A 26,393-nucleotide genomic window follows, 5' to 3' on the forward strand; every position below is an offset into this window, starting at 1 on the left:
GGTGTGTAAAGATTCTCACCTCCAGCAAGAAGCTCACTCTGCAACACACACTTCTGCATTCCTTATTAACATAAGCTTTGTACCCAGTTGTGTTTTGTTTTGTATGAAAACAAAGTGATTGGGCAATAACCTCTTAGTTTGGCTACATATGATGTGAGGTGATTTAAGTAGCAAGTTGGTACACTGAGTAAGTTGCTCAGTGGCCTTGTGGTTAGAGTGTCCGCCCTGAGATTGGTAGGACGTGAGTTGAAACCCTGGCCGAGTCATACCAAAGACTATAGTGCTTGGCACTCAGCATTAAAGGTTGGAATTGGGGGTTAAATCACCAAAATAATTCACGAGCGCGGCCACCGCTGCTGCTCACCGCTGCTGCTCACCGCTGCTGCTCACCGCTCCCCTCACCTCCCAGGGGGTGGAACAAGGGGATGGGTCAAATGCAGAGGGTAATTTCACCACACCTAGTGTGTGTGTGACTATCAGTTGTACTTAAACTGTTAACTTTAAATTGCATAGACATGGACAACACAAATTACCTGTTATAAAATAATAAATAAAATAAAAACACATTTTAGTTACGTATCTAACAGCTGCCCTGATCTCTCTCCCCCCACCCCCATTTGTGACACATTTACCCAGTGTTTGCTTGACCATTTGTTGCCAGGCAGGGCTTATAGAGCTTAGTGTTTACCCAACCATTACCCATTTCCCCCAACAAGGTTGCAGCATGCAGCGCACAGCTAATCCTACTGTACTGTAATCATTCCTCCACACTACATTTCATAAACTTTTTATAATGAAAAGAAATAGACTCCATTGTAATCCATGAAGTCAATAATATAGAGCAGATGATGTAAATGTGGCAAAGCAGAGACATACATTTCATATTGTCATGTAAATAAGATCATTAGAATCAGACTGTTTATTTTGTTTAGTTAAAAATGAGACTAGGGGCCTGGGGCCTGTACAATTATTAAGTAATAAGAATAGATAAGATTGAGATTTAAGGTGGATACATTGACATAGTAATTAATGCGCTGGAGCTAAACTGCTCAGGTGCAGGCTCGATTTGGGAATACGAGATTAGAGCCAATACAGAGTACAGCCTACTGACCAGTTAGAGATCAGAGCCTACTGACCAATGAGTTGTGTCTTATGGTGATCTGCACAAATAATAAGAATTGAAAGCCAGGATTTGATGAGATCCAGAAAAAAACCTTAGATTTTTCTCCTTGCTTTTCATGAAATTTCAAGATTGTTGTTTGAGAGACTGTTTTATCTCTGCCAGCTTCTTCGGCTATTTACAATTACATGTACAGTGAAGTACATAGGTAGATAATAGTTTACATTTTTAATGGGAGTTTACATTTAAGTGTGTTTTACTGTGATAATAATGTTTTAATGAGACATTTAAGGCACATATGACATAAATAACCTTTGAATATTAGTTTCTTATTTCATTTGTATTTGCCACCGCGTTCACCTGACAGCACTCGGGTTGTGTTGCAGTATTTATACTGCAAAACAGTACAGTACTTTGTTAATGACGTGGCAAACTCACACTGAAAGCCTTCTCTTCTGCACTTAGCAACTGCAACCGTGTTTCCTTTAGAAAGTATAATATCTTTATATTCTTCATACTTAATACAAATATATTGTTCTTCCCGCGTGAAGATAACTGCTGTGTTGTTGGCACATTCTTCTTGTTTGTGAATGGTCACCTACTGCTAACTCCATCCCTTTTATATCATAAGACTGGAAAATCCTTACCTGTTTAATCAAGTTCAAAGACATAAGATTTATTTTTGTCAATTTTTGCAACGTGATCTAGCTTTGTACTAGGGCTGGGCAATATGACCTTTTATTAATATCTCAATATTTTTAGGCCATGTCACGATACATGATACTATCTCGATATTTTGCATTAGCCTTGAATTAACACTTGATGCATATAATCACACCAGTATGATGATTCTATGTGCCTACATTAAAACATTCTTGTTCATACTGCATTAATATATGCTAATTTTAAACTTTCACGCAGAGAGGGAAATCACAACTAAGTCAATTGACCAAAACTGTATTTATTAAACAGTTATTAAGCAGTGGCACAAACATTCATGTCATTTGAAAACAGAAAGTGCATGTTTGTCAGAGACATTTTAAAACAAGCTATTGGTGCACTTTTGTGCATGATGTCACTAAAATGACATGTCAAAACAACACTAAATTAAAGTGCACTTTTTGTACAGAACGCCACAACAATAGTTTAAAACAAATAAAGTGCACTTTGGTGCATGATGTCACACAAGATATTTCAATAACTGTCAAATAAAAATTAGCTGCATAATAGGATATCAAATAGTGTATGTCCTTCGCTTTGTGGTAGGTTACTGTGGACGTTATCTCCTTCTGTTGTTGACTATTTTTTTCATACGGTGTTGATGTGGAAATGGAAGACGCCAGGCTCAATTGGGTCAGTGCTGGTTGCTTGTTGGCTGTGGCACCGGCCGAGATGTTGACATGCGGAGTTTCAAGCACTCTTCATTCTCTAGCGGGTGACTTTTCAAATGATGCTATAAATTAGTAGTGCCGCTACTTTTTGTAGCAACGCTTTTGCCGCATACTTGACATATTACGGTTGTCTGTTCAACATCTTCCCGCTTGAAGCCAAACCACAGCCAGACGATGGACCCCGTGCTTGCACCACAGCTAACGATATCCATGCCGCTACCTCTCTGCTCCGTGAGGGCGTATGACGTTGCACGTGTGACAATATGTGACATATGTAAGAAGGTGCACTTGTTTGATCTCTCTGTGAGAAGGAGAGACAAGAAAGAGTGAGAAAAGCCTGTAGTGTAATGCCCGCAGCTAAAAGCAACTGTGTGAGAACGTATACTCGAATACTCACGATGCAGTCATTTTCTACTTCGCACAGAGACAAACCTGCGATTTATCGAGTATATGCGATATATCGCCCAACCCTACTTTGTAGTACCATTTATCCCACATCTTCAATGTTTGGCTAGGTTCAGCCGGATAACAAAGTAGAGATCTTTGTATATAGTACTGGCCCCTGTTCTTAAGGAGTTCTATATGTACAGAATTCTTAAATTATTGGTCTTGTGATCTGACACTAAATATGACATTTTTAAAAATGAAAACAAATAAAGTGCACTTTTGTGCATGATGTCACACAAGATATTTCAATAACTGTCAAATAAAAATTAGCTGCATAATAGGATATCAAATAGTGTATGTCCTTTGTAAAGTATGACATCCTATTTTAATGGTTAATATAATGGTAGGGAAAGACTTAACAAATCTTAATGTTGACTTTGTGGAATTATTTAGACTCTTTCTAAAGAAGCATCAACTATCCCAATCCCCACCAACACACATACATGCTGTGCATACTGCATACTGTACAGTATGCACGTGTATACAATACATGCATGCATGTATTGTATGCACGTGTATACAATACATGCATGCATGTATACACCCAAACTGTAAACATTGGAGAAACACTGAAGTTGTCTAGTTGTGTTGCAATGTATATGTACGGAATGTATTGTTTTTTGCACTGCAAAATGTAACACACCTTTGCATTATCTGCTCCCCTTATCCAGGTTGTGGCCCCATTGCTTTCCAACAGCAGCAACCACACTGAATGGCCTCAGGTAGTGTCCCAAGAAGTCAGACACCTCATACACTCCCTCAAGAGCAATGTGTTTGTGGTGTCGGGCCAAGTGCAAGGCAAGACACTCCTGTCACTTCCTGTTGGTTTTGAGGGAAGGGGAAAAGCCGCCTTGGAGACAGACAAGAGGTACAGTAATTATGGAAAACGGCATTGTTATGTCAACTTCTTAAGTTATAAATACTCCTGTATTGGGTGCAACTGAGTCATTGTTGCTATGGTTATAGCTACATGATAATTTTATCAATTACCATGTGCAATACTTTCACATAAACTTTCTTAAGTCAGCTGAAAGCTTAGCTAAACCAATTTTATGAAAAGGGAAGACCGTTCTTTTTCAGAGCACAAACACTGGAATCGGCTTAGGTCAAAAACAAATGTGCCAGAACATATACATAACCAATCCATAAAACATGAAACTCATTTGACAATTTGAGCTTTAAAGGTAACTATTAGTCGCTACCAATGGTGCAATATTTCCCACATATTTACCTAAGAAAACTAATGAACAAAAAATAACATGAACATCTGAAGCAATGAGTACAAATCCTGTCTTACCTTTGCTGTTTTCCGTAACTTTGTTAGATGACGCTTCTGCCAAAATTATATTCCATTGTTGAGCTCATATAGAAAACATGCTTTTTTCACTGTCAGTTTAGGGTTATTTTTTCCCTTAAATCTTATTGTAAACATGAAAATGGAGCCTGAAGACTAGTAAACATTTTAATTTTTTTGTTTTTTGACATCAAAAACAAATATTCGTGCATACCTAACACCTCTTAGTGAAAATGTCCAAATGAAGGCCAAAGTTTCAATATTTTGTGTGGCTACCATTATTTTCCAGTACTACCTTAGCTCTTCTTGGGTATGATGTTTAATAGTACTTCACAGGTTGCTTCTGGAATTCACTTCCACTCCTCCATGACGACATCTCGGAGCCGGCGGATGTTACAGACCTTGCACTTTTCCACTTTACATTTTAGGATGACCCACAGATGCTCAATAAGGTTTAGGTCTGAAGCCATGCTATTCAGATTCATTCAGTGAACCATAGCTCCCCAGTTCCGGCAGCATTCATGCAGCCCCAGACCATGACGCTCTTACCACCATGCTTGACTGTTGGCAAGACACACATGTCTCTTCACTCTTCACCTGGTGGCTTTGTTTAGCTTCGGCTCTTTTTATGGAGATCAACAATTATGGATGGGTGATATAGCCTAAAATCCATATTGCAATAGTCTATATATTATAGCCTTTCGCGATAAAGATATGGAGCACAATATATGTTTTGGCCTTATAAATTACAATAAATCCCACTTCAAAACAGGTTGCAAAGGCTCTTCGTTTGGCTTCTGATGTGTGTATTATTGTATAGCGTCTTTACTGTTTTTCTCTGCTATTTTTGTTGCTTTCTCTAGAATCGTATTAATCTACTTGATAATTTCTTGTTCATAGCTTGTTTTTCTCCGCTGTAACGCAGTTTCAGCTATTTATCCATTTTCTACTGCTTGTTCCTCCTGGGGAGCCTATCCCAGCTGCACTAGGGTGGAAGGCAGGGTAGACCGTGGACAAGTTGCCACCTCGCGGTTCCAGCTAGTCTTCTGTTAAACTGTACTAAGCCCTTATTATGTCTTTCCGCTATTTTACAATCAAGCTCGCTTAGCAGTTAGCATGGCTTTGCATCTCCTCTTGCTCCCTCTTGCTCAGGGTGTTGCATGCTTATTACTCATCTTCCAGTGATAATGATACTAAGAGTTGCCACCATGGAGGTTGAGATTAGTAATTTAGAGGAGCGGGTCTGCACTGTGGAAGGACATACTTGAACACCTAGCCCACCTCTGACAGGACGGTACATTAAATCCACGCAATGCATCTAGCATCTACATTTTTCGAGATACGGCTATGTCATCAACATGTACTATTGCAATGAGACAATAGAATTAGAACATCATTGTAGGCAAAATGTATATAATTTATATTGTATATTGTTTACATGGATACAACCCTAGTAATATTTCCCTTTTCACATCCTCAGAGTTATTGGCATGTTCAACTTTCTGTGGCCAGTATGAAAGTGTTAGAGCGATATCACCAACTTTTTAACACTTGCTCCCCATTGACACCTGAAACCTTGTAAAATTAATGAGACATATGACAATGGAGAGGCTAATTGACCACAATTGGAAACATTTTTGCTTATTGTATTTGTGTGTTGACTTTTGTTGCTAGTGGTTTAGACATTAAAAGCTATGTGCTGAGTTATTTTGAGGGGACAGTACTGTTATACAAGCTAGCGACTGATTCCTTTGCAATTTATCAACAAGTCATTTCTTCAGTGTTGTCCCATGAAAATATAGAAGAAAATATTAGCAAAAATGTGAGGGAGGGGTACTCATTTTTGTGAGGTACTGTACATTGAAATATGTGTGACATTTCACAGGGGGGAAATAGTAGATAAAAGCATCATCCACTCCTTGGAGTCAGCAGTGATTGAGTGGAGCCATCAGATCCGTGCAGTGGTGAAACAAGACTCGGCAAAGCTTTTGGTTGAAGGCAAAAACCCAACACCGAACACAGAACTGCTCCTTTGGAAGAACAGGTCAGCATATTTCGTTGCGGTTATGATTTATTTGTTTCAGACGTGTTTAACAAGTTAAGGAACGTCACACGGTTACATCTGCACAATTCAATTATCTGAAAAGGAGTTGTAAGAAGCAAAGTTTTAGATTATACATATATGTATATATATATATATATATATATATATATATATATATATATATATATATATATATATATATATATATATATATATATATATATATATATACACAAAACCAGTGAAGTTGGCACGTTGTGTAAATCGTAAATAAAAATAGAATACAATGATTTGCAAATCTTTTCAACCTATATTCAATTAAATACCATGCAAAGACAAGATATCTAACGTTCGAACTGGTAAACTTGCAAATATTAGCTCATTGGGATTTGATGCCTGCAACATGTTTAAAAAAAAAAGCTGGCACAAGTGGCAAAACAACTGAGAAAGTTGAGGAATGCTCATCAAACACTTATTTGGAACATCCCACAGGTGAACAGGCTAATTGGGAACAGGTGGGTGCCATGATTGGGTATAAAAGCAGCTTCCAAGAAATGCTCAGTCATCCACAAACAAGGATGGAGCGAGGGTCACCACTCTGTGAACAAATGCGTGAGCAAATTGTCGAACAGTTTAAGAACAACATTTCTCAACGAGCTATTGCAAGGAATTTAGGGATTTCACCATCTACGGTCCGTAATATCATCAAAAGGTTCAGAGAATCTGGAGAAATCCCTGCACGTAAGCGGCAAGGCCGAAAAGCAACATTAAATGCCCGTGACCTTCGATCCCTCAGGCGGTACTGCATCAAAAACCGACATTAGTGTGAAAAGGATATCGCCACATGGGCTCAGGAACAATTCAGAAAACCACTGTCAGTAACCACAGTTTGTCGCTACATCTGTAAGTGCAAGTTAAAACTCTACTATGCAAAGCGAAAGCCATTTGTCAACAACATCCAGAAACGCTGCCCCTGCCCCTCTTTTGCATCGGTTTCAGCAGATGCGGCAGTTTATATTACATGCACATAAACGGTAATAAAGATAACTGTTGTAAAACTCCCGACGGTTAGTGGTCCTGTATTAAATTGAAATGATTGATAAACCGTTATTGATAACTGCACTTTGATAAACTTATGTATCAACATGCCTTAGCTTGTTAGCGAGCTTAAATGCTAACATGAAAAAAAGAGGCATTTATGTCTTTCCCAATTAAAAAAACTCATACAACAATCCAAACTTATACAAACACATTGCTGTCTAAACAATTAAGTATTTATATATACAATATTTACATTGAACATGCTGTCTTTGCACAAATTGATCGATATATACTCCACAATGTAGAGTTGGAACAGACGGACGTGTGTTTACCAGGAAGTGAACTCGCTCGACGTCACATCAACCGCAATTGAAACCAACTGATCTCCCAATGAATTTATTTAAAAAAAAAATCTAAAACATTTACGAATTAAAATGGAAGAAGAAAAACATATTTAAACACACAAATAAAAATAATATAGCTCTTAAGAAGCCAGAACAATATCTGATGTTTTATCTGCCACAAAAGTATTTTGTGTCTCTATTTATTTTAGTTATTAAAAATATACGACTTTGTTAAAATATATTAGTGATCCATCTGATATTGTTAAAAATAATAAGTTCTTGAAAATGAAAGAAGAGGTGCAGGAAAATATCAGAAGAATAAAGAACAACTGGTGGCACATGAAAGCAGATTAGCTGCAGCAATTAGCAGACAGTGGTGATTCCTGCGCCTTATTTAGCGCAACAAGAGCCATTTACGGACCAACCAGCCAGGGTCTTACCTTTTTGAGGTCAAAAGATGGTTCTGAGATCCTGACAGATCTTGCTTCCATCAACCAACGTTGGACTGAGTATTTTCATTACTATTATTATTATTATTTTAATTTCATTATAAATGAAATTAAATGTTTTTTTGGGTTTAAAGCGCGAATGCACGCCTATGCTGCTGAAACCCAACACTAATTGAATTACAACATGTTTAATCAGCAACGTGGTGATAAAGTACATGTACAGTGAAGTGTGCAATATTTCTAAAATCAGCATGCACTAACGAGCCAAGGAAACCCTTTTGCATGTTTAAGTGCCGAGAGTGCACTGACTTGGGTGCGCTGCTGCAAAACTCTAGTAGAGTTAGAACGCATTTCAATCAATCAATCAATCAATGTTTATTTATATAGCCCTAAATCACAAGTGTCTCAAAGGGCTGTACAAGCCACAACGACATCCTCGGTACAGAGCCCACATACGGGCAAGGAAAAGTCACCCCAGTGGGACGTCAATGTGAATGACTATGAGAAACCTTGGAGAGGACCGCATATGTGGGTAACCCCCCCCCTCTAGGGGAGACCGAAAGCAATGGATGTCGAGTAGGTCTGACATAATATTGTGAAAGTCCAACACATCAATGATCAATTCAATTCGGAGATATATTACATATGCAATGAAGTGTACATTGTCTTTAATAATAACAATGAGGAAGGATACATTGTTTTTTTTTTTAGTCGCTCGGTCGCGTTATATGCGCGCGCATGCTTGGCACTCAGCAACAAAGGGTTGGAGTTGGGGGTTAAATCACCAAAATGATTCCCGGGCGCGGCGCCGCTGCTGCCCACTGCTCCCCAAGGGGATGGGTCAAATGCAGAGGACAAATTTCACCACATCTAGTATGTGTGTGACAATCATTGGTACTTTAATCTTAATCTTAATGTTTGCGCCAAGCTCCATCTACACAAATGGAAGTAATACACGTAAGTTAACTTCATGATTTGTCGTTAAACAAGAATTAAAAACCTGAGATGATGTTGGACCTTTCTTATTACACTAAGCAAAAAGTCTTGCTTGTCAAAGTTGTACCATCAAGTGGAGGTCCAAACGTATCAAACATACAATAAATCCTTTAATAGTGTGTTTAAAGGCAGCAAGGCAGTGTTTTGTTGGGCTTTGAAAATGACAAATGTGACATCATCAGAAGAGTACAATCTCCGTTTGTGCCGTGTACGCGGAGAGTTTTGGAACTTTACACTTTGGCCAGCGTTTGCAAAATTCTGCGTTATTAAGGACAAAAATATGAGGCCTAAACGCAGAGATGAGTATGCGTTTATTAAGTATTCGTGTTTGTGTGGACATGGCCAAAGCCACGTTTCACTAATGCTGTTTACATTTACATAGTCCACATTGCTTGCATGTTATTGCAATAACGATTTATGATAAAAAATCTACTTTTGTTAACCTCACTGCATGTTTCTAAGCTGGATTGTAACAAAGTTAACCTTAGAAACTAGTGTTTCTGTAGCCACACAGGGCACTGCCGTCACATACTCTATTTTGCATACATTTGTTGTGCATTTTGTGCTTTAATAGCTGGTATTTATAAATTATTACTGTTTTAAGATTAATTACATATACAAGTGTGTGGGCTTTCCCACAGACAAAAATAAGACAAACAATCTAAAAATCTGAAAGTATGTGAACGCTGAATCATGAATATGCGGGGATCAACTGGATGGGTAACATCACACATCTTTGACATAAATTTGTAGTATTTAAAAAAAAATAAATCACAAATGTCTTTTATGTGTAACATTTGATCTGTGGTAGATATGCTATCATTTTACTTTGAACTCAAATTAATACAGATTATTATGGGTTAGTAGTTTTTTTTTTCTAATGGAACATTAATAGTCTCACACAACTCAACCCATACAAAACCAAGGTATCAATATTTGTTTTTCAGTTGTGTTAAGCATAGCTGCCTTAATTCTATCCTAAAGGCAGGTGTTTTGCTGGCAGAGGGCTCTTGTTGCATCTTAACAGCTGTCCTTTTGTAGAACAATATTCTGGATCCGGCACCAAGTGTTTAGAATCGTTTTAACTAATCTGAACTAAATCTGTCCTATTCAAGTATGTGAGTTTAAAGCGATTAAGCCTACTTGGATGGGAGCTGAAACGTCTTCCAAGACAATCCGAACAATACAGTTGTGATAGACTCAAGACCCTGAAAGTACAATGACCTGGATGAATAAGAATATTCACACGCGTATTAAACTTCATGTTATTTTTAGGTGAGCATCTTATATAAGCAGATTGTAAACATCTGTAGAACACATCTCTAGTGTGTATAATGGAATGGAATGGAATTTTATTGTCCTTGCACTTAAAAAGTACAGCAACATTTGTTTTCATTACAACCCGTCCAAGAACAGACATAGCGTATACCGGGGTTGACAGAACACAAAGACTGATGGGTCACTACCAAGCGGCGCCCCATAGAGAGCTATAAAGCAGTGGTCCCCAACCACCGGGCTGCAGCACGGTACCATTCCGTGGACCGATTGGTACCGGGCCGCACAAGAAATAAAAAATAAAATTAAAAAAATTATATATATATATATATATATATATATATATATATATATATATATATATTTGATTTATTTTAAATTTTTTAAAATTAAATCAACATAAAAAACACAATATATACATTATATATCAATATATATCAATACAGTCTGCAGGGATACACTCCGTAAGCACACATGATTGTATTTCTTTATGACAAAAAAAAATAAAAATACCATACCCCAAACACCAAGAGTCCATTGTGTATCGAACAACGTTGAATTAGGACAGGCCGGGTCCTCCGAATGCAAGCTTCTCGTCAAGAAGATCTTGTCAATTTCTTTGAGAGGCCAGTTGAATTGTTCAGATTTTGAAGACCATTGCAAAAAGAGACTCCAAAAAATTTAAGACAAAAAAGACGAGATATCCATCCCATCCATTTTCTACCGCTTATCCCTTTTGGGGTCGCGGTGGGTCCCTGGAGCCTATCTCAGCTGCATTCGGGCGGTAGGCGGGGTACACCCTGTACAAGTCGGACAAGTCGCCACCTCATCGCAGGGCCAACACAGATAGACAGACAACATTCACACTCACATTCACACACTAGGGCCAATTTAGTATTACCAATCAACCTATCCCCAGGTGCATGTCTTTGGAGGTGGGAGGAAGCCGGACAAAGAAGCAAAAACAGGAGCTATAAGGAAGAGGGAAGGGAAGCGTCCACATTTGCATAAGAGCCTGAAATACATTTGCATAAGAGCCTGAAATAAGTAAAATAAAATAAAATATTTAGAATTTAGCAGCTTTGAAAATATTTTTTACTTACCAATTGCAATTCAATGAGTTGATTTGAACGCTAACTGTATGTATAAATATTCTAACTCACAAAAGGCCTTTAAAAATATGTATAAATTCCAGGAACTATTAACATCCAGAGAAATGTGACTTTGTGTGTTCTCTATACTCTCATTTAAGATGTGCTGATTTGGAGTGCATTTACTCCCAGTTAACATCACACAAAGGGAACAAAATGAAGATTTTTCTGGATGCTGTGGAGAGCAGCTATTCCCTAGCTTTTCAAAACATCCTGCGGGATGTCCTTGCAGGTAATTACACATCATGACAACAGATTGAAAAAGTAAAAGCCAAAGTGAGGTCGGCTTTTCTAGTTTGGAGTGTTGAACAGAATATGAAAACAATGTTCCCATCTACCTCTACACATGAATTTACTCAAGTGACTAATCCCCTCTTCACTTGGCAGCGTTGGAGGAAGCAAAGGACATCTGCACCTACTTGACACCACTGCAGCACCTGATTGAGGACATGGAGAATAGAGAATTTTCTGATGTCAAGGGTCAAATAGGCCCAATGATGCACACCGTGTGCCTTGTGTGGGCAAACTCTAGATACTACAACACCCCAGCACGACTCATTGTTCTACTGCAAGAGATCTGCAATGTTTTCATCCAACAGGTCAGCTGTACTTGGCTGTCTAGCCCGCAGTATTCCGTGGGCAGTGTTTCGTGGATTTTTTGTTATTGCAAAACCTGTTTCTGAATTAAGCACCTGCCAGTAAATGAGTGGTCATTGAAAATGTAATACAAATGTAATGTTCGCTTTTGGTTTACAGCTTTGAGAGGTCAGGGGGCACAAACATGTGCACATGCATGCTGAGCCAACTCTAATGTAAATACCATGTAGAGAGAGCAATGACATTATTAATGTGCTATGAAATAAAATAAACAATGAACTATTTAGTTTATTTAACTAAGGAACAAAAGCATGCACACATGCATTTGCACAGTTAGCCAACTTTAATGTAAAGTTAAAGTTAAAGTACCAATGATTGTCACACACACACTAGGTGTGGCGAAATTATTCTCTGCATTTGACCCATCACCCTTGATCACCCACTGGGAGGTGAGGGGAGCAGTGGGCAGCAGCGCCCGGGAATAATTTTTGGTGATTTAACCCCCAATTCCAACCCTTGATGCTGAGTGCCGAGCAGGGAGGTAACGGGTCCCATTTTTATAGTTTTTGGTATGACTCGGCCGGGGTTTGAACTCACAACCTACCAATCTCAGGGCGGACACTCTAACCACTAGACCACTGAGTAGGGGTCTAACATTGAACGATATAATGATAAACCACAGTACACTTTCCACGGTTGGTATTACTGTTTTAATTAGTTGGATGGTCACTGATGATGTGATGTGCGTGGATGTGAATATTTAAGATGTCAGATAGATTTGAGCTACTCGTTAAAAAGTAGTCAATGCGAGAAAGTGAGTGGTTAATTGGAGAAAAATAAGTTAATTCCCTAAGAGTGGGGTAATAAGACTGGCAAGCATCACAAAGACTGAAGCGTTCATATATTTTTTAAGTATTCCCCCTAAAATTTGGTTATAAGGGTGTATGATTACTTTTTGAGCAACAATACCGTGATAATAATGATAACCATGTTATGAAATTGTCATATCCTTTCAGTCCTACTTTAATGTGATTCCTCCTCTCCAGTTATATTCGGGATGCAGGTGGGCCCTCTCCTCTTATGCGATTATGCAAAAAAAAAGCTGCACAACTGCACGGATTCTGGCTGCGCTGCATTCTCCTCCTTGAATTAATCAATCAAATAATCAACCAAAGTTGACTTATATACCCCTTAATCACAAATGTCTCAAAGGACTGCACAAGCCACAACGACATTCTTGGCTCAGATCACACATCAGGGCAAGAAGCCCCCGTACATCATAGCTTCTAAGATTATTGGGACACGCAAACTCCTCTACCACGATAAGGTGGCAGCTCAGAAAGGAGAAAGAAACACAAAAAAGAAACAACACATCTAAAATATGATTTCGTTTATTTTAGACTGCGACTCAAAAAATAGCAGTGATGTTCGTCTTTAAGATATATATATAGCTAACATTGTACATTTTCCAATAAAACCCAAACTGTTTTGGAGAGGATTGGGCGTAAAGGGTTTCATTTACAATTTAAAGGGAATGCATAAAAAGTGGGTTATAAATGTAAGTGTGGAGCAAAATTTAAACCAAAGCAATACAATAACAAATCCAATACATATGATATAAACAAAAAGGAAGTGTGTTAAATGTAGATTAAAATCATTATAGGTCCCCTTTGAACATGGCATTTTGTTTTACACACTCTGCAGCCTGCATCAATTTTCCTTTTTTTTTAGCATGAGCGGACATATTTTTTACTGAATACTGCTTAACTCAAATCTGGTAAAGAAGAGAAGTGTTCACGCGCAGTTCAATAAAGTCTTACAAACGGTTAAACTGTTAAACTTGTTTCTGCTGTCCAACAACAGGCTCGGGGTTATTTGGTGCCTGAGGAACTTTTCAAAGGAGAGGTTTCTGAGAGTCTCTTGAAAGTTCAGACCAGCCTAAACATCTTGGAGCTATTCGAGAGCACCTACAATGATCGAAGAGCCAATCTGGACCAATACCAGAGGAACGGAAGCATGGTAAAACCCTGGGATTTTTCCCCTGCTTTGGTTTTCTCTGGACTTGATCACTTCATCCATAGAGTCAAGGCTGCAGAAGTAAGTGTGTTCAATCGCTGAAGGGATTTTTGGACGCATAATATTTTCCTGAGTGAGGTTCTACATGGATATCTTTTCCATTTCTGGATAGGACATTCTTTTGACGGCCGCAAACTTGTTCAAGCTTGAGAAATTGGAAATTGGAGGTGTTCAAGGTCGAGCACTCAGCCAGCAGGTCCAGCTACTCTACCAGGATTTTATAGAGCGTTTCAAGATCTTTACAGAGAAGCCCTATGATTTAGACTTCCTAGACCTCAACAATAAGGTAAGGAGCACTTTTGTATTTGGCCTACCACTCTATTTTACTGCAGCTAAATGCATAAAAGACAACAAGCAATGTTAACCCTAATCACAACATAGCACATACCTGTACAGTGGGGAACATTTTTATTTAATCCCTTGCTGATTTTGTTAGTTTACACTCTTACAAAGATATTGAATAGTCCATATTTTTTATGGTATGTTTTTTTTCTAACAGAGAGAAAAACTGAATGTGAAAATCTTAGAAAAAAAACATATGTGCTAAATCAAGGGCAAGACTAAAGAGCTACACAAGGCTGGAATTGACGACACGACCTTTAGCAAGAAGCATGGTGAAAAACAGACAATAATTCAGAGAAATACAAGATAACAGTTAGTCGCCCTCAGTGTTGGTAATAACACTGTTATTTTTTTCAGTAACGAGTAATCTAATTAATTGCTGTTCCTATCGTTGCAACGCCGTTGCCGTTACTGAGAATGTGAATTGGCTCGTTATTACAGTTTGGTTGAATGAATAACTATAATGCTTATTGCTTTTTGATGACGTTCTGGTCGGATGAAGGCAACCAGAGCGCGGGAACATACTTTGCCTTTGTTTTTATATCCATTCGTGTAATTGCACACACAGGGGTGTGTTAATTGTTAATATGTCTCTGATGTGCACATCAATCATTCGGAGGAGTTATTGTTTGACATTTCTTTATTTAAACAGTTACTCAGCATCACATCTGAGTGTCGCCAAAATATCCATGTAGGAATCTGGGTACGTCAGACATGAAGTTAGTGTTAGGCACCGCACATTTACGTTCACTCTTGATACACTTAAACTTTGCCGTGAAAAAGGTCACACACCAGGTTTTTGTGTGTATGCACGCTTAATAAATGAGGTCCCAGGTTCTTACCCCAGATTTCAGCTTGATGCGTACCAGCCGCTGAACGGTTACGCAACTGTGACCATTTCATTCTTGTCAAAGTGTCAGTTTTCACCAACGTTGGATGGCTTGTGTACAGCACTGGCATGACTCTGTACGCATAGCTTCTATGTATAGCGGCTGCCACAGCACAGTGAATTAATTCAGCAAAAATCAGCTTTTCATGAAGTCTTGCAGAGACAGAAATTTTAATTTTAAATTTTTCTAAATTTTTCTAATATATTATCATATAATAAAATACTCTGTGTTCAAGGCGGATCATTTTTACACCTTGAAACCTCCTAAATATGATGATGTTTCTGAAGGTCCAACATCAAAGAATTGCTGACCTGACACAGAGACGAAGGAAGCAGTGGAGTGGTTAGTCAGAGCTAAATGAGAAGTATGTGTGCTAGCTGGCCAAAGTGTTTGTTGCATTTGTGCTTAAGTTTCCTACAAATACAAACATAAAGTAGTCATTCTTCAAGGCAGAACTTTTGTCTTTTCCAAGTCAAGTCAGTGCCGTCACAGAAGCTGCTGGTGGGTTTTGACGGACGGCACAGCACAGAGACGTTCCGCAACGTAACCGTTCATTAGCCGTTATGCATGCAGTGTAATGAAGTTTGGCAAAACACTTAAATGACTTGAACAAGGCTTAGGAGAATGGGATGTGGTCACAAAATGTAGCTCCTTGATTGGAAACAGAGAAATGCTGACTATGAGCCCAACAACACAATTCCTTCTGTCAAACATGTATAAACATTCTGCTGTGGCGGTGTTTGTTTAACTAAAATTCCTCACAAGATGTCTGCAACCTTGGTTAGCAAGTACAAGAAACACCTGACCTCTGTTCTTGCCAACAGGGTATTCTCCACCAAGTTCTGAGTCATGTCTTGCAATATGTCATTCACTCAAATACATTTATTGTATGTTTAATTGGCTGTTCATACCTTTTTAAGTGGGTAAACTTACAAAATAAGCGGAGGATCAACTCACATTTTTCCCACTGTACGTTCTCCACTGGACTGGGGTCACTGCAGAGTATGGTTTTGCGGCCCAAATGTCATCATGTTGCTCATTTGAGTTGTTCCTGAGTTACAGCAGCAAAAGCAATTTAGCTTGCTTGTAAAGACCCAGTTGGCAAAATCCTTGTCGGGTGGCTTCGGGTTAGTGAGATGTGAAAAGCAATATGTTGTGTTGGCTTCATGTGAGATCACACACACCTTTGTGGTGCCTTAGCTGTGGGCCTAGCTGAGCTTTCTGCCCTGCAGGAGTTTGAGGAAGATGTGAGAGACTTCAAACTAATGGTGGATGACACAGACCGACGACTAGGAGCCATCTTCTGTCACACCTTTGACGATGCTTCTGGATTGGAGCATGCCTTTAAGGTATTGAAAATAATCCCCTTCTTTTACATACATCCATGGACGTGCGATCAGGGTAGGCAGGTCAGCCTCACTTGTCATGATGGGAACCCCCCACCCCCCAAATTAAAAACATATATATAACCATGAACATTAAAATGTTTCCATTAAAGAAAGGCTATCCCTGGGGTCTTAAAAACTCTTAAATCCAAAAATGTCAATTTAAGGCCTTAATAAAAGAATAGAATAGAATAGATCTTTATTGTCATTGTACATTGTACAACGAAATTGCATGGTTGTTATGATATTTGATAATATTTGTTCTACTAGTTTACAATAGCTAAACTTCTGATATATTTAGTTAGTTTAACTATTTTGTTTTCCTATGTGAAAGAGCAGTGAATGAATATATATACTTAGAATGAATTCCGGCCCTTTGATTTTCTTTCATGTCTATGTACTTTTTTGTCCGTATTAATGGGAAAATGTCTTCAAGTATAATCATTATAGTCTTCAAAAGTCTTAAAAAGTCTTTAATTTGACTTGTTGAAACCTGCAGAGACCCTGAAACTGTCATCAAGCCCTTTTCTGTATATTTAAAATCGCTTTTTAACATTTACTTAAGTGGAGATTACAAAATTTGTACACAAGCCAATCATGAGGCTTCAGCATGTGGTGCCGCTTCACATTCGAATGTGTGTGTATGAGAAAGAGGAACAAGGCGTGGCTTACTGCTGGTCTGTTTGCAAAATGTCGGTAAAATAATGTTTGCAGATACATGTTTACACCATTAATTTATTGTTTGTATACTGTGGAATATAGTTTAGGTGATCCAATGCCAAACCACTGCATGTGACATTAGTAAACACACTCGGAGAAGTGGGGGTGCTCAAGCGAGCAGACACATGTCTCTACAGCGGAAGCCAGCTTTTTTCTTCAAACAACTTTATTAATAACGAACATGGCATTGGTATTACAAGAAGCCAGCTTTTGTGGGGGTTTTTTGTCAGATGCAAAACTGTTTTTTTACTGCTTTGAATGAAACAAAATGAATACATGTGTCTGCCAATATGGAGGATTACATAAATCTAAAATCAAATACTTCTCTAAACTGGAGTTTAAGACACACTGAATGTGATCCTACAAAGTATGTTTTCATTGAGGATAGCTAGTGCTGCTTGAGATACAAATACAGAAAGGTAAGAACACTTCAAATATTTAATGTATTTTATTAAAGCAAATGTCGGCAAAAAGTATTTGAAAATGGCTTTATTAAATATGTTTGGGTCCCAATTATCTTACGATATCATTATCAACGCTTTTATGAAAATGAATTACTCCCTTCGTTTTATTGGTATTATGAACAATCTGTACTAACAATGGTTGGAGCATCTGAATTTAAGTTAAACACATTTCCCAATGTATCTATGTCTCACCTGGTGTAAAGGTCACAAGGAAAGTCTCTTTTGGGTGCTTGCAGGTTCTGGATATGTTTGGTGGCTTGCTGGAGCGCCCCCTGGTAGCACAAGATGCGTTGGACATATACCCTCACTTAGTGAACATGTTTGGCAAGGATCTAGACTGCTGCAAAGACCTCTACTGCAGGCATATTAAGACTGCAAATGAACTGGGTGAGTTTTGTGACAGTCGTGTCTCTGCACGGCAAGAATGAAACTAAAATTGGTTCCAAAATTGTTTTTAGGTATTCTCCTACAAAAATTCTTTAAGTTGGTGTAAATATATAGAAATGTTTGGACGATTATTTTACTTCTGCAAAGATGGTCCTGTCTCTGTGTTGTTGTAGTCCATAAATACACTATGACCAGAGAAAATCATTGACTACGGACTCTAGAGCGATCGCTCCTCCATATGAGATGCACACATCCATCGCATATGTAACCTCTTCTCTGGCCTTGATTTAGAGGAATAATGTATATCCTAATTAACAATACACTTGTGTTCAGTCACAGACATTGTGGTAAACCTATGTGTAACAATAATCCTCTAGTCAGTAAGAATATGCCAGAAGTTGCTGGAAGGCTGAGATGGGCCCAGGAGTTGCAGCTGCGAATCCAGACATCTTTCTCCAAATTCAGACACCTCTCCTACCCGTGAGTATACTTTCTCGCCTCAAGGATCAAAGCTAAAAAAACATAAAATATAAACACTGTACGGACACAATTATGGAGTCTAACCACTTTGATCTTATAAATTATTCAAGCATCTCAAAGACTTAAATATTTTCCTTAACAAGACATTTTAATATGTTTGTGTTGAAGGTTTAGCCCATACACAGGTCATGAATGTTTCTGAATCGATGGACAAATGTCCAAATATCCATCATTGAAGTATGTTATAAAAAATAATACAGACGGTTATAATATGTGGAAGTAGCGTGGACACACACAAAGCAAAATCAGGCAGAAGGAGAGGCTTAAGTTAGCTTGAATATGAAGTAGTAAACCAGCACAAGAATAACTGTTTTTTACACTTCAACAGAAGTCTAACTGGAACCAGGTTACACCATAGAGTAACCAGCTGAGAAGAGTAAAGTAGCAAGTACCGTACATGAGTAAATTAGGAGAGATAATAATATCCATGCAGTGCGACATCACTGTGAGCTATTTTTTTTAATAAGTTGATACGACACACCTCTCTAAACGACGTACTTATGCTGACCAGGGAGGGCCAGGTGCAAAATGTGTGTGCTTTCCGTGGATTTAGAGGCACGTCGCTCAGCAGGATAATACAATGCTCATGTCTAGTCACACATACACATACATACATGTATGTGTATATATATATATATATATATATATATATATATATATATATATATATATATATATATATGTATATATATATATATATATATATATATATATATATATATATATATATATATGTATATATATATATATATATATATATATATATATATATATATATATATATATATATATATATATATATGTATATATATATATATATATATATATATATATATATATATATATATATATATATATATATATACATATATATGTGTATATATAATATATACAGTATGTATATGTATATATATATGTGTATGTAGGTATTAGGGTTGTACGGTATACTGATACTAGTGTAGTATCGCGGTACTAATTAATCAAAAACGCTACTATTTATACTCTGTTTGAAAATTACCGGTTCCCAATTTTATTTTTTATTTAAAAATGTTTAACGGTCATGAAGACACTGGGTTTACGAGCAGAGGAACATGTTCAGCAGCACACAATCACAGAGTACTTACAAGCAGACACAGTGTGTAGACAGAAAAGGGAGAATGGATGCGTTTTGGCCTAAAAACTTGACGATAAAGGTGAAGCTATAACACTGTAACGCCCTCAGGAAGAGATGCTTTAAAACATGGCTTGCTAGCTAGCAGCGAACATCCACCCGCAGTCAGTAGTGTTTTAGCTACTTCTAAATCACTAATCCTCGCCTCCATGGCGACAAATAAAGTAAATTTCTTACAAGTATCATCCCTGCAGGACAAGGAATACAATAGCGTATCTAGTCGATACGATTTTTATCATCACAAAATCTTTTTTCCTTTTAAAAAAATTCATATTCCGTTTATAAACTCAGTAAATATGTCCCTGGACACATGAGGACTTTAAATATGACCAATGTATGATCCTGTAACTACTTGGTATCGGATCGATACCTAAATTTGTGGTATGATCCAAAACTAATGTAAAGTATCCAAACAACAGAAGAATAAGTGATTATTACATTTTAACCGAAGTGTAGATAGAACATGTTGAAATGGAAAATAACCAGATATTAGCAGTAAATGAACAAGTGGATTAATAATCAATTTTTACAGCTTGTCCTTTATAATGTTGACAAAATCATAGAATGATAAATGACACAATATGTTACTGCATAGGTCAGCAGACAAATTAGGAGCCTTTGTTTGCTTCCTTACTACTAAAAGACAAGTTTCCTAGTATGGTCACTATTTTTTTTCAGGCTAAAATTGTTCTTCAATTGCAATAAGAAACATATGTTTAATGTACGGTAAGATTTTTTGTTAAAATAAAGCCAATAATGCAATTTTTTTGTGGTCCCCGTTATTTAGAAAAGTATCGAATTACATTCTGGTTTCGGTACCGGTACCATCATCGATATCATATATATATATAATATATGTTACATGATACAGTACATATATATATATATATATATATATATATATATATATATATATATATATATATATATATATATATATATATATATATATATATATATATATATATATGTATATATATATATATATATATATATATATATATATATATATGTATATATATATATATATATATGTATATATATATATATATATATATATATATATATATATATATATATATATATATATATATATATATGTATATATATATATATATATGTATATATATATATATATATATATATATATATATATATGTATGTATATATATATATATATATATATATATATATGTATGTATATATATATGTATATATATATATATATATATATATATATATATATATATATATATATATATATATATATATATATATGTATATATATATGTATATATATATGTATATATATATATATATATGTATATATATATGTATATATATATATGTATATATATATGTATATATATATGTATATATATATATGTATATATATATATGTATATATATATGTATATATATATATGTATATATATATATATATATATGTATATATATACATACATATATGTATATATATATGTATATATATACATATATGTATGTATATACGTATATATATATATATATATGTATATATATACATATATGTATGTATATATATGTATATACATATATATGTATATATATACATATATATATGTATATATATATATATATATATATATGTATATATATACATATATATATGTATATACATATATATATATATATATATATATATATATATATATATATATATATATATATATATATATATATATATATGTATATATATATATATATATATATATATATATATATATATATATATATATATGTATATATATATATATATATGTATATATATATGTATATATGTATATACATATATATACATACATATATGTATGTATTTATATGTGTGTGTGTTTTTGTATATATACATACATGTATATTTTTTTTAAATGTCATTAAGTGTCTTAAAAACATTTCCATAAGCTAATAATGTCTTTGAGCCAGGTGCCTCGAGTCTGCACAAGGAGTCCGGGTCATTCAGAAGTATGAGGAGATGATGCAACTTCTTGACAGGTTAGAGCACACATCATAACTCGCTGTATTGCTTGACATGTCATCATACATCCATATACATATTTCTGAATACAAGAACAGGATGGGAGATCAAACAGAATTGATTGTGAAGGTGCGGCCTGACTGTTTGAGGAAAGTCAAGATCATGTATTTGATAACATCCTCATCTACTAAATATGTCATTTAGTTTAGTTTACCAAGCAGGCCACAAGGCAGGTTGTGTAGACATGCAGCTGCAGGCATGATGGATGTTGTCATTACTGTTGTATTGCTCTGCAGATGCTCTCACAGGACTTTCATAATCTCATGCCCTGTTACTGCTCACGGATGCCAAGTTGCTTTTTAAACCACGTTCAACGTTACACTTGAAATATAAATCATTGCCCTCATTGACGGACATAAATGTTGCTTTCAATTGTCAAACAGCCAAGATAAGAGGGAAAAAGGTCTTCTGTTGCTTTATTGTAGTGTTTCTCAAATAGTGAGTCAGGTCAAAGTGAGGTGTCAGGGGCTCGCGAGCAGCAGGGGAGATTTACATGATTTGTAAATATATACACTCTAGTTATTATGTTTGAACAACACACAAACCTGCAGCTAGGTGGCAGCAGTGCTCCATCTAATCAGAGTAGCAGGAGTACTCAGTACGCAGGAATTCATGTATAGAGCTAACAGAGGCAGAGAGATGGAGAAGTTTGAAGATAACCCCAATAAAAAGACTTCAAAGTATGACGAAGCATACATAGCAACATCCTATCTCTTTGAGGTGGGGTTTTCTACTGTTGCTGCAATTCAAACAAAGTACAGACCCCACCTCAATATTTAAATTTAGATTAACCTAGATTTAAAAGGATGCACAGTGCAAAAATAGGCTCACTGCAGCCATTAAATACAAGCAAAATTAGAATTTTTTGTTGCATTATTCTTGTTCTTCTATCCTTTTTAATGGTGAATTGCAATCACTTGACGGAACATTATCACTTACTTGTTAATTTTACCACCACTACTAGTTTTAGTGCGTTTTCGTGGTTTTGACGCACTCCTATAAAGTATTAAAACAAAAAAAAAGAGGATGAGAACTAGTTAAATGCTAGCAGCAGAATAATGTGGAGGCGTAAAAAAAATTTGCATAATAATTATTAGTCGCGCATCGCTACACTGGGGAAGGACCGCACTTTTATTCTTTTTAACTTTGACCTTCATTATGTCTCCCTATAATGAAAACCTACGTGAAATTGGACATCAGAACGTCTAGCCCACCAACATTGCTGCATTCTTAGTTGCGACAATTATGAAGGATAAAGATGCTATTCTGAAAATGTGCAAGGATCTATCCTATGAAATAGACAGTAATAATAACTATGCAGTGTAATAGTCTCATTATTCAGACTCTTTCCAATAAGCCTGTCTCTACCTCCCTTATAAACACAAGGCAACCACAGGGATGGGATAATAGTAAAGGATTATCAATTTGTTTCACTTTATAAAACATGTAATTCTTGTTTTTAACATTATTCATTTGATCTTTTTCTTAAGTGTCATTTACTTGTTCAATGTACTTCGGTGTTAATTTAAGTATATGTTTCGATTTACACTAAAACTGGACTTATATTGCCATAAGTAGATTCATAGTGTGGGTATAGTATGAATAACTATCCATGATTATTTATGTAACAATACAGCCAGAGCCTCATTGCCCCGGTTTTATTTCGGGCACAAGACGTTTATGATCTCCTTTAATTGTTTTGATCATTTTCAATAAAAAAAAACTTTCATTGTCATTACACTGAAAATGAGGTACAAATTACTTTCTTTTTTATTGCAGACACAATTAGGTATTTGAATAGAATTGGGAGCAGTTTATATTAGACTAGAAAAAAAATAATTGGCTGACCAATCTGCTCTTGCAAACCGTTTGTTGCTTTTAATTCCCTCAAATAGATTTACTTAGTTTTAATAACTGCATGTTGTGCAAACCTTATACTAATTAAAGCATGTGTGTAACCAATTTGCTATGTTAATTCATTCTTTTTTAAATGAGATGCACATAGTTACAGTTTAACACGCTTCACTGTAAATAGTAAAGCTATCGTTAAAACCTGTAGAACTGATCTATGCCTGCCTTAATTAACTCCCATTAGATGTTACAGCCCTTGTTAGGCTATAACAATCATCCCTAATGCCAGCATCATTCTAAACATTGCAGTCACGATTGGAGTAAGCATCCTTACTCATTACTCCTCGCTGACAAAATGCTGCATGATTTATGACCATTCCCAAGGCATCGGATTGCCTCTGCGTCTGCAGTTCCACTATCAGGAAATGAAGCTCACAGCTGAAATCCAATAAGGCGCACCCCTCATGCATCAAAGTACTCATCATAATAGTTACTTTTTACAGATTGAGATAACCGTACAGAGGCTTGACATATTGCCTATTCCTAGCATTGTAGATGAATCAGTGTTTATCCTTACATAACCCCCACTGAGTTACATAAAAATGACAAGCTACAGGTGTCACTCCAGACTTTAAAGTAGTGGTTCTCAATTTATTTGGCTGTAGAACTCACCAGCCAAATATAGCTTTGACCCCAGAGTCATGTAAAAAGATCTGATATTTGTTCTCCTAATACAAATAGTAGGCGAAGAAATAAAACTAAAATGATATTCGGTAACAGTAAAAGAGAAATTCAAACACAAATACAAATAGACGGACATTGAAAGAGTCAAATAAACCAAATGTTGGGTGTAATAATAGATGATAGTGGATAAATAAAGTTTGTCTCAGTCTAAAAGTACAGGCATAGCACGTACAGTGATTCCAAATACATTGGAGGCAGACACCACAGTTGGCACAATTCACACAAAAGTCATAATTTCTCTGTGATTGTTGGTACAAAGCTAATCAAGATTTTGGCAAAATGAGGGTAATAAGTTATTTTTTTGGTCGTTTTATTTTTTCACGATTTTTGAATTGACGGGTGTGTGTTATAGAGCCTGCTGGTAACGAAACACTGCAGGATTGTAGCAGCCAAGTGCGTCAAATACGGCTGAAAAATTATACATTGGCAAAATATAAGCATGTTTTATTGTATGTTTAGAACTTTATAGAGATGTATTATTTTGAATAATTGGATGTCAAAACGACAGCAATTGCATGCACAGCTGCACACGTCCTTGGTAGCAGTCATGGTGCCTGTTGTTTAGTTGGCCATACTCTCTTTATACACCACTCTGAGTGACCCGAATTAGTTTTTTCAAATTGCAAATTTTCTCCTTAAATTTATGTGATCTATCAACCTACCAAAGTCCTCCTCTAGGCTAAGCCCCCTTCGACTGCGTCTCCACCCCGTCAGCCATGTTGTAGTTTTTGGCGCTTCCATACCAAGTCTACTAACAGGTATACGTTATAACTATACCATACAGCGGAGGATTTTAGCATGCATGTGCATGTACCAGCCAGTCTGCCCCACAACAAAAGGATAGAAAAAAATAAGGAATCTATTGACTACAACTGAATAAAAATATAGGACTTATGCAAAGCTCTTTAGGTAAACCTCTACCATGTATGGAGATATCTGCTGACATAACTAAGGCAAAATATGTTACTAAAGTCTCAAATTCCAAATGGCTCGTTTGGAGCATGTTTTGAAGGAGGCACAATGTTTTTATAAAAATCTCCGCCATGCCTCCATTGATTGATTTCACATTTCTGGGGACCCCAAATACTAGGGGTCAGGTCAGGAAAAAACACAGAGGCTATTTCATCCCTACAAACCTGTTTCACAGGTTTCCCTGCTATTCAGGGGATTTTATTATTATTACATACAAACATATATACATACATACATATATACATACATACATACATATACATATTCGCATATATATATATATATATATATATATATATATATATATATATATATATATATGTATATATATATATATATATATATACACTATATTGCCAAAAGTATTTGGCCACCTGTCTTTACTCATATATGAACTTGAAGTGCCATCCCATGGAATTGTCCAAAATGTTTTGGTATCCTGGAGCATTCAAAGTTCCTTTCACTGGAACTAAGGGGCCAAGCCCAACTCCTGAAAAACAACCCCACACCATAATTCCTCCTCCACCAAATTTCACACTCGGCACAATGCAGAATATCGGAATATGTAGCATTCTCTTGGCAACCTCCAAACCCAGACTGGTCCATCAGATTGCCAGATGGAAAAGCG

The 26,393-nt window shown here is 36.3% G+C and overlaps 1 protein-coding gene across 4 annotated transcripts in view; it reads left to right on the top strand.

The window, feature by feature from the left end:
- dnah9 (dynein, axonemal, heavy chain 9) overlaps window positions 1-26,393 on the top strand; it is a 426,092-nt gene that overhangs the window by 13,923 nt on the left and 385,776 nt on the right. For 3 of the 4 annotated variants that reach the window (XM_062056457.1, XM_062056459.1, XM_062056458.1), the window contains exons 3-12: window positions 3,630-3,826; window positions 6,138-6,296; window positions 11,654-11,784; window positions 11,940-12,151; window positions 14,013-14,246; window positions 14,338-14,511; window positions 16,690-16,806; window positions 18,263-18,413; window positions 18,791-18,893; window positions 22,087-22,155. In XM_062056457.1, coding sequence (XP_061912441.1) covers window positions 3,630-3,826; window positions 6,138-6,296; window positions 11,654-11,784; window positions 11,940-12,151; window positions 14,013-14,246; window positions 14,338-14,511; window positions 16,690-16,806; window positions 18,263-18,413; window positions 18,791-18,893; window positions 22,087-22,155 — 1,547 coding nt within the window. Of the gene's footprint in view, window positions 1-3,629; window positions 3,827-6,137; window positions 6,297-11,653; window positions 11,785-11,939; window positions 12,152-14,012; window positions 14,247-14,337; window positions 14,512-16,488; window positions 16,585-16,689; window positions 16,807-18,262; window positions 18,414-18,790; window positions 18,894-22,086; window positions 22,156-26,393 lie in introns of those variants that run through there. The other variant, XM_062056460.1, reaches the window with a different exon arrangement.

Source organism: Entelurus aequoreus, linkage group LG08, assembly GCF_033978785.1.
Source record: "Entelurus aequoreus isolate RoL-2023_Sb linkage group LG08, RoL_Eaeq_v1.1, whole genome shotgun sequence".
Taxonomy (NCBI): domain Eukaryota; kingdom Metazoa; phylum Chordata; class Actinopteri; order Syngnathiformes; family Syngnathidae; genus Entelurus; species Entelurus aequoreus.